This window comes from Delphinapterus leucas, chromosome 2 (assembly GCF_059928025.1).
Source record: "Delphinapterus leucas isolate spDelLeu-1000000601 "Yukka" chromosome 2, BTC_Dleu_Yukka2, whole genome shotgun sequence".
Taxonomy (NCBI): Eukaryota; Metazoa; Chordata; class Mammalia; order Artiodactyla; family Monodontidae; genus Delphinapterus; species Delphinapterus leucas.
This window is the reverse complement of record NC_143130.1, coordinates 45,560,822-45,579,636: the sequence shown is the minus strand read 5'-3', so window position 1 is coordinate 45,579,636 and position 18,815 is coordinate 45,560,822. Positions and strand designations below refer to the sequence as shown.

The 18,815-nt window shown below is 41.4% G+C and overlaps 1 protein-coding gene across 1 annotated transcript in view; it reads right to left on the bottom strand.

Moving 5' to 3' along the window:
- SV2B (synaptic vesicle glycoprotein 2B) overlaps positions 1–18,815 on the bottom strand; it is an 87,282-nt gene that overhangs the window by 51,973 nt on the left and 16,494 nt on the right. The window contains exons 2-3 of the mRNA XM_022598935.3: positions 6,256–6,436; positions 5,757–5,908 (exon numbers count right to left, since the gene is read on the bottom strand). Coding sequence (XP_022454643.2) covers positions 5,757–5,908; positions 6,256–6,436 — 333 coding nt within the window. The remainder of the gene's footprint in view (positions 1–5,756; positions 5,909–6,255; positions 6,437–18,815) is intronic.

Below are 18,815 nucleotides of genomic sequence, written 5' to 3'. Positions count from 1 at the left end.
ATTAAAATAAAATAATACACTAGAAGGACTCAATAACAGCATAACTGAGGCAGAATAACGAATAAGTGAGCTGGAAGACAGAATGGTGGAATTCACTGCACAAAACAGAATAAAGAAAAAAATGAAAAGAAGTGAAGACAGCTTAAGAGACCTCTGGGACAACACTAAACGTACCAACATTTCAATTATAGGGCTCCCAGAAGAAGAATATAAAAAGAAAGGGTCTGAGAAAATATTTAAAGAGATTATAGTGGAAAACTTCCCTAACATGGGAAAGGAAAGAGTCACCCAAGTCCATGAAGTGTAGAGAGTCCCATACAGGATAAATCCTAGGAGAAACACACCAAGACACATATTAATCAAACTAACAAAAATTAAATTCAAAGAAAAAATATTAAAAGCAGCAAGGAAAAAGCAAAAAATAACATACAAAGGAATCTCCATAGGATTATCAACTGATTTTTCAACAGAAACTCCGCAGGCCAGAAAGGAGTGGGAGGATATACTTAGTGATGAAAGAGAAAAACCTACAACCAAGATTACTCTACCCAGCAAGGATCTCATTCAGATTCGATAGGAAAATCAAAAGCTTTTCAGACAAGCGAAAGCTAAGAGAATTCAGCACCACCAAACCAGTTTTACAACGAATGCTAAAGGAACTTCCCTAGGTGGGAAACACAAGAGAAGAAAAGGACCTGCAAAAACAAACACAAAACAATTAAGAAAATGGTAATAGGAACATACATATTGATAATAACCTTGAATGTAAATGGATTAAATGCTCCAAACAAAAGACACAGGCTGGCTGACTGGATACAAAAACAAGACCCATATATATGCTGTCTACAAGAGACCAAATTCAGACCTAGGGACACATACAGACTAAAAGTGAGGGGATCGAAAAAGATATTCCACGCAAATGGAAATCAAAAGAAAGCTGGAGTAGCAATTCTCATATCAGATAAAATAGACTTTAAAATAAAGAATGTTACAAGAGACGAGGAAGGACACTACATAATGAACAAGGGATCAATCCAAGAAGAAGATATAACAATTATAAACATATATGCACCCAACATAGGAGCACCTCAATACATAAGGCAACTGCTAACAGCTCTAAAAGAGGAAATTGACAGTAACACAATAATAGTAGGCGACTTTAACACCTCACTTACACCAATGGATAGATCATCCAAACAGAAAATAAATAAGGAAACACAAGCTTTAAATGACACAATAGACCAGATAGATTTAATTGATATTTATAGGACATTCCACCCATAAGTGGCAGAATACACTTTCTTCTCAAGTGCACATGGAACATGTTCCAGGATAGATCACATCTTGGGTCACAAATCAAGCCTCAGAAAATTTAAGAAAATTGAAATCATATCAAGCATTTTTTCTGACCACAACGCTATGAGATTGGAAATCAATTACAGGAAAAAAACTGTAAAAAACACAAATACATGGAGACTAAACAGTGCACTACTAAATAACCAAGAGATCACTGAAAAAATCAAAGAAGAAATTTAAAAATACATAGAAACAAGTGACAATGAAAACATTATGACCCAAAACCTATGGGATGCTGCAAAAGCAGTTCAAAGAGGGAAGTTTATAGCAATTCAATCTCACCTCAAGAAACAAGAAAAACTCAAATAAATTATCTAACCTTACACCTAAAGCAACAAGAGAAAGATGAACAAAGAAAACCCAAAGTCAGTAGAAGGAAAGAAATCATAAAGATCAGAGCAGAAATGAATGAAATAGAAATGAAGAAAACAATAGCAAAGATCAATAAAACTAAAAGTTTGTTCTTTGAGAAGATAAACAAAATTGATAAACCTTTAGTCAGACTCAACAAGAAAAAAAGGGAGAGGGTGCAAATCAGTAAAATTAGAAATGAAAAAGGAGAAATCACAACTGACACCACAGAAATACAAGGGATTATAAGAGACTACTACGAACAACTATATGCCAATAAAACAGACAACCACAAAGAAATGGACAAATTCTTGGAAAGGTAAAATTTCCCAAAACTGAACCAGGAAGAATTAGAAATATAAACAGACCTATCACAAGTAATGAAATTGAAACTGTAATTTAAAATCTTCCAACAAACAAAAGTCCAGGACCAGATGGCTTCACAGGTGAATTCTATCAAACATTTAGAGAAGAGCTAACACCTACCCTTCTCAAACTCTTCCAAAAAACTGCAGAGGGAGAAACACTCCCTAATTCATTCTATGAAGCCACCATCACCCTGATACCAAAACCAGACAAAAATATCACAGACCAATATCACTGATGAACATAGATGCAAAAATCTGAACAAAATACTAGCAAACAGAATCCAGCAACACATTAAAAGGATCATACACCATGATCAAGTGGGATTTATCCCAGGAATGCAAGAATTCTTCAATATATACTAATCAATCAATGTGATAACACCATATTGACAAATTAAGGAATAAAAACCATATGATCATCTCAATAGATGCAGTAAAAGCTTTTGACAAAATCCAACACCAATTTATGATAAAAACTCTCCAGGAAATGGGCATAGACAGAACCTACCTCAACATAATAAAGGCCATATATGACAAACCCACAGCACACATCATACTCAATGGTGAAAAATTGAAAGCATTTCCACTAAGATTAAGGACAAGACAAGGATGTCCACTCTCGCCACTCTTATTCAACATAGTTTTGGGAGGCCTAGCCATGGTAATCAGAGAAGAATAAGAAATAAAAAGAATACAAATTGGAAAAGAATAAGTAAAACTGTCACTGTTTGCAGATGACATGATACTATACACAGAAATTCCTAAAGATGCTACTAGAAAACTACCAGAGCTAATCAGTGAATTTGGTAAGGTTGCAGGATACAAAATTAAGGCACAGAAATCTCTCGCATTCCTATACACTAACAATGAAAAATCAGAGAAATTAAGGAAACAATCCCATTTACCATGGCAACAAAAAGAATAAAATAACTAGGAATAAACCTACCTAAGAAGGAAAAAGACTTAGAAAACTATAAAACACTGATGAAAGAAATCAAAGATAACATAAACAAATGGAGAAATATACCATGTTCGTGGATTGGAAGAATCAATATTGTGAAAATGACTAAACTACCCAAAGCAATCTACAGATTCAGTGCAATCCCTATCAAACTACCAATGGCATCCTTCACAGAATTAGAACAAAAAACTTTACAATTTGTATGGAAACACAAAAGGCCCCGAATAGACAAAGCAATCCTGAGAAAGAAAAATGGAGGTGGAGGAATCAGGCTCCCCAACTTCAAACTATACTACAAAGCTACAGTAATCAAGACAGTATGATACTGGCACAAAAGCAGAAATATAGATCAATGGTACAGGATAGAAAGCCCAGAGATAAACCCACTCACCTGTGGTCACCTAATCTATGACAAAGGAGGCAAGAACATACAATGGAGAAAAGGCAACCTCTTCAATAAGTGGTGCTGGGAAAACTGGACAGCTACATGTAAAAGGATGAAATTAGAACACTCCCTAACACCATACAGAAAAATAAACTCAAAATGGATTAAAGACCTAAATGTAAGGCCAGACACTATAAAACTCTTAGAGGAAAACATAGGAAAAACACTCTTTGACATAAACCACAGCAAGATCTTTTTTAACCCACCTCCTAGAGTGATGAAAATAAAAACAAAAATAAACAAATGGACCTAATTAAAATTAAAAGCTTTTGCACAGCAAAGGAAACCGTAAACAAGAGGAAAAGATAACCCTAGAATGCGAGAAAATATTTGCAAATGAAGCAATGGACAAATGTATAATCTCCAAAATATACAAGCAGCTCATGCAGCTCAATATCAAAAAAACAAACAACCCAATTAAAAAATGGGCGGAAGACCTAAATAGACATTTCACCAAAGAAAACATACAGATGGCCAAGAGGCACATGAACAGATGCTCAACATCACTAATTATTAGAGAAATGCAATTCAAAACTACAATGAAGTATCACCTCACACTGGTCAGAATGGCCATCATCAAAAAATCTACAAACAGTAAACGCTGGAGCGGGTATGGAGAAAAGGGAACCCTCTTGCACTGTTGGTAGGAATGTAAGTTGATAGAGCCACTATGGAGAACAGTATGGGGGTTCCTTAAAAAACTAAAAATAGAACTACCATATGACCCAGCAATCCCACTCCTGGGCATATACCCTGAGAAAACCATAATTCAAAAAGACACATGTACCCCAATGTTCACTGCAGCACCATTTACAATAGCCAGGACATGGAAACAACCTAAATGTCCAACGACAGGTGAATGGTTAAAGAAGATGTGGTACATATATACAATGAAATATTACTCAGCTATAAAAATGGAAAGTGACTGGATCATTTGTAGAGATGTGGATGGACCCAGTGTCTGTCATACAGAGTGAAATAAGCCAGAAAGAGAAAAACAAATATCATATATTAATGCATATATGTGGAATCTAGAAAAATGTTAGAGATGAAATTATTTGTAGGGTAGGGATTGAGACGTAGATGTAGAGAACAGACATGTGGACACAGAGGGGGAAGAGGAGGGTGGGACAAATTGGGAGATTAGGTTTGACATAAATACACTACCATGTGTAAAATAGATAGCTAGTGGGAACCTGCTGTATAGCACAGGGAGCTCAGCTCGGTGCTCTGTGACAACCTAGTTGGGTGGGTTAGGAAGGGTGGGAGGGAGGTCCAAGAGGGAGGGAATATAGATATACATATAGCTGATTCACTTCATTGTACAGCAGAAACTAACACAACATTGTAAAGCAATTTTACTCCAATAAATAAATAAATAAGAATAACTGTATCTCTTTGCTGTACATCTGAAACTAACACAACATTGTAAGTCAACTATACTTCAATAAATACACACACACCAAGGAAGGGAATGGGTAGAGAATTGTTGGTCAGTTTCAGGGGCAGTTTCTGTTCCTCCCTATGGTCTGCAGGATTCTGGATGATGGCAAAGCCTACACCCATAATCAGTGGTTCACCAAACATAATTTTGAAGGGTAATGATGATATTACCCAGGATACTCAAAAGGCATAATCAAATTCAAAACTGCTGCCTTCTCCCTACTTTACTCTTAATAAAATCCAATAGTGAAAGTTAATGTTGCCAAGTCCCTGCCCAGAAAATCCAGTTTTTGCAATTATCCAAGATAATAAAATTGTCTCAGCTGAAACCAAGACCTTGTCTGTAAGGGCTGCTCCATGTTTGCAGCTGAAAGAGTGACAGCAGGCACTAAAATGGAAGGTATATGAGAGCACCACACTGAGAGGGAGGGGGCATCATGATCCAAGGTCAGGCCAAGGCCAAGTCATCAATTTGGCCAAGTCACCAACTTCTTGGCTTCTGTTACAACATCTATAAAATGGGGTTACTGAGCCTAACTTGCTGTGAGGGGGAGGGGTGGAGGAGATGAAGGTTGAAGTCCTTTCAAAGAAAAGGAAGGAAAGGAGAGAAGGAGGGAGGAAGTGAGGGAGGGTAGACTGTATTATTTCCAGGAAGACATGTGTACTGAAATTAGCCATGTGTCTCCAGTGTTAGAATTTTTTTAGAAAGATCAAGGTCATACACAGGAACTGTGATTGAGTGTGGGAATAAGGCTGAGGACAGGGAATGTTGTTCGGATGCAGGTGTCATAGTAACAAGGGCCCCTGGGTTCTTTTAAGCCAGTGCACTCACCATAGTGTGGAATGATGCTCCAGGCCATGGCAGATGCATAGATGCCTCCAGTCATCCAGAAGATGCCTAACCAACTGAGATGCTCTCCTCGTTTCTCCCGGGACAAGAATTCAGAAAAATAGGCAAAAACAATGGGCAGAGAACCCCCAATACTGCAGAGAGAAAATGCCAGAAAGTAAGAACCAAGTCAGACACTAAAAATGGTCATAGCAGGAACCCAATTGCCTTGTCCCACCCTTAGGCTCAGTGGTGAAATAACCCAGTGAATTCGAAAGACCGGCCAAGGCAGTGTCGGATTATTTTGACCTTATGACTGACTTTACAGCCTAACCCCTTTCTAAGGTTCAACTTTAACACAGTATCTTGGAAGTCAAACAAAAACTCAGTTCAAAGTTTTCTGGAGGTACCACTCAGAGTCAGGGTATCAGGATGGATGATGGACCACTGGTCTTGGGGTTGGTGTGGGGGGAGGTCCAGCTGAACCTCTGTAATTACGCACCCTATGCCTGAGATGAGTCTGCAGAAGAGGAAGGCTCCATATCCCTGTACGAAGGAAGAGAGGGAGGCGAAGGAGGCGTTGACGGCCAGGGACATGCTGAGAACTCGCTTCCTCCCCAGCTTATCAGCCAGGCCCCCCAGGATGAAGGCTCCCCCCATCATTCCTAGGTAGACTATCAGCCCTGTGAGGAGGAGAAAGAGAGAGGAGAGGGTGGAGAGAGAATACAAGCGATTAGAGACCATGCAACATTTTAGAAAATCTGATGCCCATTTTAATGCATCCTAGAAATTCTGTGTTACAGACATAAAAGGTGGAATGTGACAGATGTTGGTGGCCAATTAGAAATGTTGGACAAATGTGACTTCTTAGGAATGGTATTCAAAAAATAATAGTCTCACCAGGTTTACATATTAAAATAGATCAACCATAGCTGAGTTTGATGTATCTTTTTTCAGATGCATAATCTTCAGATGAGGGAAATTCTGTCATTTTATTTTTAAGCAAAAAAATATTGGTGGGCTTCCCTGGTGGCGCAGTGGTTGAGAATCTGCCTGCCAATGCAGGGGACACAGGTTCAAGCCCTGGTCTGGGAAGATCCCACATGCCGCGGAGGAACTGGGCCCGTGAGCCACAACTACTGAGCCTGCGCGTCTGGAGCTTGTGCTCCGCAACAGGAGAGGCCACGACAGTGAGAGGCCCGCGCACCGCGATGAACAGTGGCCCCTGCTCGCCACAACTAGAGAAAGCCCTCGCACAGAAACGAAGACCCAACACAGCCAAAAATAAATAAATAAATAAAAATTTAAAAAAAAAAAAAGTGTTGGTGCTACAAAAGTCCTTGTGGGGTTATGGTTAGAGAAATTTTCCAGGGAAAATTGTGGCCAAGCAGGTATGGGGAGCAATGGGAAGGAAAAACATGGTGCAAGTGAAAACAGCAATTCCCAACAAGACAGCTTATTTTATTAAACACCCAAGAAGGACCTTTTCCAAGCCACAGCCAACGTTCAGATTTCTTAGGGGAATGTGGAAGAGAGTCGCAATGAGCTATCCTCTCTTCAACACATGTAACTACTATGTGCCTTGTAATAGAATCAGTTAATTTATGATATCATTTAAATACAGTGTTGTACACACATTTATGGAATTCCAATGAAGCCAGCAAGCATCCTCATAGAGGTGGCAAATCCCCAGAAGCACATGGATAATTCTTTCCTACTAAATATTGAGTACTTACTAATTATCAACGACTGTGCTAGTACATCATTTACTAAACCCAAGAAGCAAATTTTGGAGAATGTCTTTCATGCAGTGGAAATACTGAATACGAATTAGGTAAGTGTTCTTTTGCTCAGCCTTGACTGTAAATCAAACGAAGAACATCATTTGTCTTTCACAGAAAGGAAGCTTCTCCTGACCTGCGGATGCTTTATTTATGCAGATGTGTGCTGGGAAGGGCCCACGTAAAGCAAAGAGCTTCATTAGCTGGTTAATCAACTGGCAGGTAGGTCCCCAAAAGGAGCAATTCAACTATGCTCTGCTTTATCTTCCCAGTGGCAGATTTCCTTCTTTTACTATTTTTATTCCATGAGATGAAAAGAAATGATAACTTTGGTGCTGTCAATGGTTTTCACTAACTAGGATTCCCTTCCCTCGTGTGAATTGTAACTTTTCACCTCTACATCGCTCAAAGTCATGAAATATGTTATTTCATTTTTCTTTTCCGTATATGTCACTTCATGAAATATGCCTGAGTCTATAAGCATTCATTAAATGCCTCTTATTAGGTAAGTGCTATTTTTGTTAATGGGGATACAGCAGGGTACAAACACATGAAAATCCCTGCCTTCATGGCACTTACATTCTAGTTGGGGAAAAGAGATTATAAATGAGTAAAAGATACAGTAAGTGGGATGCTGATAAGTGTTATAGAGAAAAGTAACACAGAGGCAGGGAAAAGGAGAGTCAGGGTGGGAGGTGACAGTTCTAAATAAGATGGTTCAGGAAGCCCTCAGGGAAATGGGACATTTTGGCAAAGATCTGCAGGGAGTCAAACATGGGGGTGTCTAGGGGAAATTGCTGGACCTGTGCTCCTGGACCCAAGGTTTCTCTCCATTACAATTTTACCAGTTTCTCAGCCCATAGCTCAGAAAATGCAGTGAGCAATTTCCCACTGTATTAGGTCACTGACACTTGTGTTTGAGAAAATGAGTCAAGACTTGCAAACCCAATTCAGGCCTGGGTCATGCTGTACTGTAATAATGTCTGGGTTAGTCTTCCTGTTAGACTGTGAGTTTATCTGCCTGATCCAGCCCTGACTGGCCAAGGGCTTTCAGCATCTGGTTCCCAGCAGACTTAATCTTGCCCGGTTCTTAGCCATCGGGTGTTAAGTGGGATTGCCTTACTCACTGATGAGGGTGTCTTAAAACCATCTTCTGTTGCCATGACCTATCTCCAGCAAGAATGAATTCGGTCAGGTGCTTGGGTGAGCCTCAGGCTGTAGCTTCCCTATTATTCTCACCAAGTGGTACTAGTTTGCAAGACTGGCTTTGTGTTTGGTCCCCATGCTAGTTTCCTACCAGCAACTGATGCCCCAACCAATTGGAAAAGTCCCAAACCCTGTGTGTGTCCACCCAGGCTTTCCCCAGGAAAGAACTGGGTTCTACTTCCTCAAACTTAGACAACCCACCTAACACCTTGACCACGGCCAAGAGCCCCACATCTGAGATGCCCTGCCCTTCCTCCCCACTCCCAGTTAGACCCCTGGGAGCTCACCACCAGTCCAGTTCACACTGGAGTTTCACACAATTCCTTATACTTGGTAATTCAGACTTCTAGACCAGAGCAGAGAGGGAACTTTTTTCCCCAGTTAGGTCTGTTAGGCTTCCAGCATTTTTTGGCCTCAGTTTAGTGCAACTCCCTGCCAAGAATTTCCAACATCCCATTCAGCCAACAGAAAACTTGTGTTTCTCTCATGATACTTGGTCAGTAAACATTTGGAATAAAAAAAAAAAAACATATGGAAAGGGAAGAAGGAAGAAGGGGAAAAAGGGAGGGAGGAGGGAAGTCCCACTCAAATTGCAGCTCCATGAGCAAAATAGATGCTATGGTTGCTTTAGGCCACTGAGTTATACAGCAATAAATAATGGGACAGTAAATGCCGAACAAACTTAAGGAGCCTAATATATCATATAATAGCAGCAAAACGGCAAACACGGGGTGAGCACTAGCCACTAGACAGGCTCTGTGATAAGCATTTCACAGGCATTGTTGATCCCCTTTCATGTTTACAACAATCCAGTGAGGGAGATACTGTTATTATCCTTATTTTATACAGGAGGAAACTGATCCACAGAGAGATAAAGTAGCTCCCCAGTGTCAACAACTGATGGAAATATCAAGATTTGGGACCAGTACTTCTGACCTCAGAGTCCCTGCTTCAACTACTATATTTCACTGCTCTTTATGGATAAGCATTGGTCAGACTTTGTAGCTCTGCATCCGTTCATTCTTTCTTCATTGGTTTGTCCCCAGGATGGCTTGCTCAGTGGGGCATGGTTCTTTCCATTCAAGGAGATAAACCACAAAATCTGTGATTATCTCCTGGTGAGAAACAGTGCTCCAATAAAGGTATATGTCAGGTATTTTAAAATCACAGAGGAGGAGCACAGCCTGGATACACCTCACGCAACATGGGAAGGCTTCCAAGAGAAAGACATTGAGCTGTTGTTGAAGGACACATAGAAGTCAGTCAGGTCTCCATCTTGGTGACGGGGGTGTATCGCAGGCAGCAGCAGACAGCACGTGCAAAGACAGGGAGGCTGAAAGAACAACTGATGTGTTTGGGCAACTACCTGCAAGTAGTTCAGTGTGAGTAGAATACAGTACTCGTGGGACACCTGGTGAGGGATTGGGGCTGGAGGTTAGGACAGAGGCCAGATCATATATGGCTCAGAGGGTGTGTGTGCATGTATGTATGTGTGTGTGTGAGAGAGAGAGAGAGAGAGAGGGAGCACATGCATGCACATGTATTAGTGCGTGCACATGTGGTGTTTGCATGCCTATATGTGGGCCTACAAATTGGGGGAAGAGAAGATAAGAATCAGAGGAATGGTCAGGACACTTGCTAAGAACCAATCTGCACACCCCATACCCTGGTCCCACCCCAGAGAAAAACACTAGCGTCCAATAAATGTTCTATTTTTTTCTTACTTCAATAAAGCTATCTTCAGCACTTCTCGAATTTCACTATGTACAAAAATCATGGAGGTATCTTTTTAAAATCAGATTCTGATTTTCCAGTTTGGTAGGTCTGAGTCGGGGCCTGAGAGTCCGCATTTCTAACAAGACTTGTGCTGCTGGTCCACAGACCATACTCTGAGTGGCAAGAGGCTAGAGCACACCCAGCTTCAGGACAAGACAGGGAGGGGAAGTGGTAAGAATCCTGACTTTGGAACCCAAAGATCTCATTCACTGGTTGTGTAATTTGGGAGAAAATCCTCTCACCCTGTAAGGGCCTGACCTTCACATCTGTAAACGGATCATTGAGATAGCTAATCTCCAAGCTGCCTTCCCATTTGTTTGTTTCTAAAAAGTATAAATCATGAAGGATGAAATTCTGTGGAATTTCTCAGGAAGAAGATTGTCAGACTAAAAAAACAAACCCAGACACAGATGCTTGATTAACTTTTGTGATAGTCACACAAGACATGTTTATGGATCAGATGCGGCCCTAAGTGGCTTCTGGGCCACCAGTCTGCAATCCCAGCAGTGAACTTTGTGCCAGTTATTGAGCTGTTATCTCTCAGCTCCAAAGCCATCCTTCTAGCCCCTAGTTTGTCCACAAACTAATACAAGTACTTTGCAGGCTGCTCCCTGCTAGGCCCTGCCAGTAGGGGGCACTAGAGGGAGGCTTCAAGGAGGGGACCTCTGCTTTTCGCTCCTGTCGTTTCACCTGTGCAACACTTTTCTCTCTGGCCGCAGCAATTCCCTTCCACAGCAGCAGCAGCTGAATCCGAAAAGCAGAGCCAGACACATCCCGCCTCCCCTCTCCTCCCCTTCCAGAGCAGCACCAGCCAGCCTGGGCCCTCTCTCCAGAGATCTGAGCTAGCTCCATAGGGCCCCCTTTCCCTGAGCTTCTAAGTTATCATAATTCTAACTTATTCCCCCAGGTCCTAAGGGTGGCAGCTGCTCCTTGCCTTCACTACCTCAGTATACTTTTTACAAACATTTCACTTACCCAGTTAATAATTTTTTACATTAAATTCTCTCTGTTTCAATAATTGCCATGATTTCTGTCTCCTGACTACACCCTGACTGATCCAGACACATAAGCAAATGGATGAATCTTAGAGATTAGACATTGAGTTCAATCCCTTAGCTGTACTCGATGAGGAGACTGAATACCAGAGAAGGTCAGGGACTCTCTCGGAAGCTCTCTGCTGGCCCGGGATCTGCTGGCACTACACTCTGGTCTCCTAGCTCCAGGCCGGGTGCTTTTGCTACCAAACCTCACTGTCCAAGTCAAAGGAAGACCTAGAAAGAACAAGAAGGGCTTCTCAAAATGCTGTCGTAGAGGGATCAGAATATGCGGCCTCCAAATGTGCCACTTTGATATAAGGATTATTTTGAGCTGAAGACAGAGCAGACCCAAAACTCTCCCTCACATTTGCCTAAAAGCAGGCTTAGACTCTAAATCACCAGAGACTCTTATCAACATAGTGCTGCACAAAGAGGAATCTACATAACAAAACTCACTAAAGCAACTCTATATTAGTTTGCCCCACAGACTGATTTACCTTCCCCCAGTTTGCCACTCTAGGAAGCCTAAAACCCTGTTTGTTTGTCTTGTCACTTCTCTACAAATGTATTGTTCTTTGTGAAGATGCTATCTAAGCCCAGATTCTAACCATCCTTAGAGTTACTCACAAGTATATGCACTGTGCATGGCAATAAATTCTGTTTTTCTCTTGTTAATCTGTCTTTTGTCAGTTTAATTCGAAGGGTCCCCAGCCACCAAACCTAGGAGGATAGAGGGAAAAAGTTTTTCCTCCCCTGTACTGTTTTGGGACGCCATGAAAAGGAAGAATGGAAGAAAGATGAGCCTATCCAAGGAAAATTACTTTAGCATGAAGCTGATAAGGGACTAGTTAGAAAGCTAGGAAGTCTACCCTCCTTCAATGCTATTCAACAAGCTCAGTGGCATCTTGAGGCAATGTCCCCCCTAATAACACCAAGGTTTTTGAGGTAATTAAAAACCATGATTTAGAGTCTAAGCCTGCTTTTAGGCAAATGTGGGGTAGGGCAGAGAGCTTTTTTTCTTTTCAACTCTGCTCTTTCTCAACTGTCTTCAGCTCAAAATAATCCTTATATCAAAGTGGCACATTTGGAGGCCACATATTCTGACCCCCTACGACAGCATTTTGAAAAGCTCTTCTTGTTCTATCTAGTTCCTCTTTTGCCTTGGACAGTGAAGTTTGGTAGCAAAAGCACTCTGCTACTTGCAGAGCAGGGGCATGGAAGTGAAAGGAGGGGGATGTGGTGGGGTGAGAAGGGCTTTCAACTGGTGGTAACACCACAAATAAAATGGAAAAGAGGGAGGAACCCATACTGATAGGTGCCCATAAAAGGAAGAGCCCAGTCTTGAGACACAAGACTTGAGCTGGTCATGGTCACAGTCCTGGCTCCATGGGTTACCAGCAGCATGACCATGGGCTCCCCACTCAGCTTCTCTGATCATTGCTCCTTCTTTGTAAAATTCAGATACTAGTGATCATCTTGCAGAGCTGTTAGGATTATGTAGGACATTGGGTTGAAAGTACGTAGCAGGATGCCTGGCTCGAAAGTAAATACATAACTGATCAAAGTTGCTACTGTTGTTATGAGCAATGCAGCTTAGAATGAAATGGGCTGGTACCTGAGAAAGCCACAGGATTGGAAAAATGACAATAAGTTGGTGGTATTTTAAAATCAAATCAACCATATATAAGAATTTGAGAAAAGAGGATCAAGACAAGCCTAAGAAACTTATTTATAGGAGTTTTTTTAAAAAACTTATTTATTTATTCCCTTTAAATGTACCTCCCTCTATCCTTACCTGAAAAGGAAGCCAGCTTCCAACAAAAAGCTTTTTTGGACTAAAGTTTTTTCAAGTTTCTTCTAACAAGACTTTGGTGGCAGTGGGGGGGGGGGACTTTTTTCCCCTAACTCTTCTGTTTCTTAAGTTCCCAGATTAAATGTCATCTCCTGAGAGAGGCACCCCTGATGTCCCAAACTAGGACTCAACAAACTTTTTCTGTAAAGGGCCAGAGAATAAATATTTTACTTGCAAATGATTTACTCTGCAGAAGTCTTGTGGTCTCTGTGACATATTCTTCTTCCTTTTTTCTTTATAATCCTTTAAAAATGTAAAACAAAAATACGGTAAGTCTCCTCCATACAAACAAGTTCCATTCCAAAAGCGTGTTTGTAAGTCCAATTTGTTCATAAGTCCAACAAAGTTAGCCTAGGTACCCAACAAACACAATCAGCTATATAGTACTGTACTGTAATAGGTTTATAGTAATACTTTTCACACAAATAATTCATAAAAAACAAACACAAAAAATAAAGAAAACATTTTTAATCTTACAGCGCAGTACCTTGAAAAGTACAGCGGTATGGTACAACAGCTGGCATCCAGGGGCTGGCATCGAGTGAGCAGGCAAGAAGAGTTACTGACTGGAGGAGGGGGAGGAGGTGGGAGATGGTAGAGCTGAAGGATCGTCAGCAACAGGAGACGGAGGGCAAGCTGCAACTTCACACACGTTCGAGAACTTGAACGTTCGTATGTAGGGGACTTACTGTAGGCCACAGACCTGTAGTCCATAGTTTTCTGACTCCTGTCCTGTTCCACATGAAATTCTGTCATCTCTGCTGGTCTTTCGGCACCATACTACCATTCCTTCATATAGCATATGTCTATTTGTTATTATGTATTTATTGGCTCAACGTTTGTCGGATGCCTTTGACTGCCATGTCCCAGAGGAGGGGGAGGAGGAGACCTGTCAGTTCTGCCCGAGTGGAGTTCCCACTGTGTCTCTAGCACCCAGCGCAGAGAATGACACCTTGTAAGCACTCCATTAATATTTTTTCAAGAAATAAACAAAATAATATTAAAATAATTCACACCCACTGTAGAAAACTCTGAAAAATACATTAAAAATGTATAAAAGGTAAAGTCAAAACTATCACACCACCACTCAAAGACAGCTGTTATTAGCGTACTTTATTCTTTGTATTTGTATTTGTACACATACAATTACATGGTGGAGACCATTCTGTCTTGGAAGTTCCATAACCTATTTTTTCCACTTGATAAGTAACTCAGCAAAGAACATCTTTGTGCATATGTCCTTGTCTGCGTTGCTAGTTATTTGCTCAGAATTGATTCCTAGAAATGAAATCATGAGGTCAAAGGGTTTCTTGAGACCCAGCGCTGAATTTCCTTCCAGAGAGCTGGTATGTAACACAAACCTCTTGCCATCTCTAGAGATGCTCTTCACACAGACAGAATACACCCGCAGCACCAGGGGCAGCACGTTGAGGAGATAAACAATCAGAATGTGCTGGCTTATATGTGATGGGAAAGAAGAGGCTCCTGAAGGATAATCTTCTTTATCTAGCAATTAACCAAGGACAAAGAAAGCATTTCTCACATTTTTTTCACTTGAATACATAGAAATTAAATGCATTAATATCCTAGGAAACTTCTGAGCTCCCTTTTTCTGCAGCCACTCCAGTATTTATTAGACTGCATGCATGTGCCTTGCAAGAATAAAAATCAGCATCTCCAGATGGAACCATTTCTATTCCACTTCTTTATTATTCATCCAAATATACTTTCTTGAAGGGTAATGTTCTCTTGGACTAGGGTCTGGGAGTCACAGATCTATAAAGTTTACTGCTTTATCACGTGGTAAACGTGATAAAGGTTGAACACATAAGTGAACCCCTGGGAGAAGTCTCACTTTGGTACTAAGTCATGGAAGAACATCAGGGTATCTATCTGCATACCCCTATGAAATCAGATGCCTTGGGTAGTTTGGCCAAGTGCTTTGTTTATATAACATCTGGATGCTTGGAAACTTCTGGGATAAGTAAATACTTCCTTTTGGGTCTAAAGCATTTAGCACAGAAAAGGTTTGGTTTTAACAGTATGTCTAGTGGAAACCAACCTGGCAGTCACTGTATTGGACTCTTCTAGTACTTTATGTGTCCGATAAACTCAAGTGAATGAAGCTTTGGAAGTAGGTTAACTTTCCCAGTCTACTGAAAGTTGGAGCTCTCCAAAAGGTCACATAAGATATTTGGAAACAAGTGTGGAGAAGAGAAAGGAAGGGACAAAGGAATTAGCATCTTTTAAGACCCTACCATGTGTTAGATACTATGCTAGGTGATATATAGAATAATTTTAATTTGTCATTCCAACCCTGTGAGGGAAGTATTAATGTTTTCATTTAATAGATGAGGTTAGGAGCTTTCCTCTCTGACCACAATTATTGAAATATCTGAGTAAACTGTTCTAATATCTGATAGAAGAAATCCACGTTTACAGTTGGGTGATTCATCGATGCCCCAAATTATGGAGTAGCTCATGAGAAAAGGTGCACTAATACTATTCAAGGACACAGGGTTGGAGGTATTTGTCACTCTGCCTGAGGATGCAATACATTCACTCATGCTTGGTCCTGCAGCTCGAGAGAAGCCACAATGTTATGGAAGAGCAGAATCATCCCTCCTGGAAGGTCTAGGTTCAGCATGTGGCCAATAGATCCAGAGGTAGGGGTCTGCAGATGGATTGGGGAATCAGAGACAGAGCCACTTGCTTCAGCAACAGAGTGTAAGGATAGGGTCTTAAACCAGGAAGAGGTTCTTTCTCCAGCAATACTTAAAGGAAATTAAAGACCCTGTAAGGCAGCCCAGAGACTTTATCAACCCAGGTGACGCATAACCAAGCTCAAGCCACAAGGCAATATTCTGAGCCAAGCAGTGAGCCTGGAAGTATACCCAGACACCAGATCTCTAGCCATGTCTTTGGTGAGTAGAAGATAGGCCTACAGTCATCGTGGAAGCAACTGTAACAGAAAACTTTCAGGACACTAGTGAGGTTTCTGCCCTGGGCTAGCCCTGGGGCAAAGGGGTATCTGGCAGGTCCCTTAATCTTCTCTCAGGATGTTGTGAGAATGCTGAAATTGCCTTGTCCACATACCACCACACTAGAGCCATCTTAGAAAAGCAGAGATTTCCTTTTGGTACCTCTCAGTGCAGGTAAGAAGAGGTGTCGCCTGGACTAAAACCAGTAGAGGTGTGACATCTCTGATAGCTCTCCTGGACACCGTGGGCATCTCAGATATGACCATTACCCAGTGAGCCTCGGCAATCCCTCAACCATTCCACTAAAGCCCAAGTTGAGGCTGCCATTGTGGTCACTTCTAGAGGATGGAATCATGTATCTGATGACATCTAGGACCAGTCCAGGAGAATCACGGTAGTGCTAATTAATTGCAGAGTATGGCTCAGAGTTAATAGCTGAGACAGGAGTAGTTGACATAAAATCAAGAATGGAAACCAAAATCTTTACAAGGAAATTTGCTCAGCCCCATTCTCTATGTATCAGCGAGTGTGGGAGAGGGGCATAGAGATTAAATAAGGCCAGCCCAGTCCTCCGCTTTCAAAAACACTCACAATATAACAGAAATAAATAGGTGGAAACAAGTGAAGTGGTAGAGCAGGGCAGGGGCCAGAGAAAGGCCACAGCAAGAACTCTGGCAAGCTGATGACTAGAAAGAGGGTGGGGGCCAAGCTTTGCTATCTTAGAATAAGCAGATGGTTGGGGGTGGTAAAGGAATGGATGGATGGGGACAGCAGGACTGAGCCTCACACAGGGATCAGAAGGTGATGAGGCTGGTGATTGGCAAACTCACGACCTTACAAAACTTGGATGCCTTTTGGTACAATGACTCTGAACAGGCTACCTTGTCTTCAAAGAACATTATCTTCTATATTAGCATAGAGTTGATTTAAAGCCAGACTGGAAAAGATCTGTCTTTCTCTCTGGGACACCTAGACATCTGGCTCTGACTCATGGCTAAGATAAGAGTAATGAGATTTGTGATGTGCTGTTTAAAGTCTGAAACTCCCCTGGTGATCCCTAGAGCCAATTTGTTTACTCATGGTTTTCAGTGTCATAACTGGTTAGTCAACCTGGCTCTACCATACAATCAGAGGAACAAGAAAATCCCTCTGGGAACTTCTGCGTTGAGGTCTCCTAAAGTGAAGATTTCTTGCACAGATCTTGGTGGTTTTATCTGGAGACAAGCCCATATGAGAATAAGAAGGACCTTGGGGAGTGTGCCTGAATGTCTTTTGAATGTCCAGTTCTTGCCTACAATCTCTTTCTCTCTTTCTCCCCTTAAATAAGAGCCTATGTGACTATACTCAGAGGAGTCTTGTGAGTCCTCTCAAATATCCAAACTGATGAAATCTTTTCACCTCTTAGCCCAAGGACTTCAAAATCAGATGCCTACAGGGGCCAAGCAGTAAATGCAAATGAGTGAAGTTGAGCAGGCATATTTAATGGGGAATGGTAGGAATGGGGGAATACGGGCCCATCTAAAGGGAGCAGCCATACTTAACTTCAGCCAGTTGTTGTGTTATCGAATATACACTCTATTCCTAGAGTTTCAAAAAGAGCCGGAAATCTGATTTCTAAATAAAATTCCTTGCTTTTTAAAACACTCTACTAACAAAACAATTATTTTCATCCATTGTTTGCAAACCCTATGTGACAGAGATCGGCACAGGTTTTAATATTAGTATGTTAGGAAAGTGGGTATTCACACTTTTGTTGAAATAAAATGTATCTCGTGGGTCAGATCTCAATTTTTTTATTCCTATGACAATTACTCTTAATTTTCTCTTTACCTTTGTATCAGGTATTGAGTACCCCCTGGATAGTGATGTTCTATGCTCTTTCCCGTCTGTCTTCACATTGCTTGTTTCTCCATCTGGCATGCTCTTTGTTCAGATCTTTGCATGGCTGGCTCCTTCCAAAGCTTCCATGACCACCCATCCACACCATCCACAGTGGTGTCTCCCTCTGACAGGTGGAATCACAAAGCCCAGTTAGAAGGCCATTATATCCCAAGTGAGTGACACTGACAGCTTGGAGTGGAGTGACTGGTGGCAGTGGAAATAGTAAGAAGTGGCTGGATTCTGGTTGTATTTTAAAGGTTGAGTCAAGAGAATGGATGGTATATAAAGCAGAGATTGCATCAGCTCTCCAAAGAAGTGAGTGGCAATAGAGAGGAGCTTCCTTGGCTGAGTACTGAAATGTTCCAGTGTTTAAGGGTCAGGAAGATGAAGAGAAACCAGCAATGGAAAATGAGAAGGAGTGGCCAGTGGAACAGCAGGGAAACTGGAGGCAGGGGTAGCCTAGACATCCAATAAAGAAAGTGTTTCAAGGAGGCGGGAGGGCTGAACTCTTACAGTTGCTGCTGACAGGTCCGGAATGTGGAGGACTG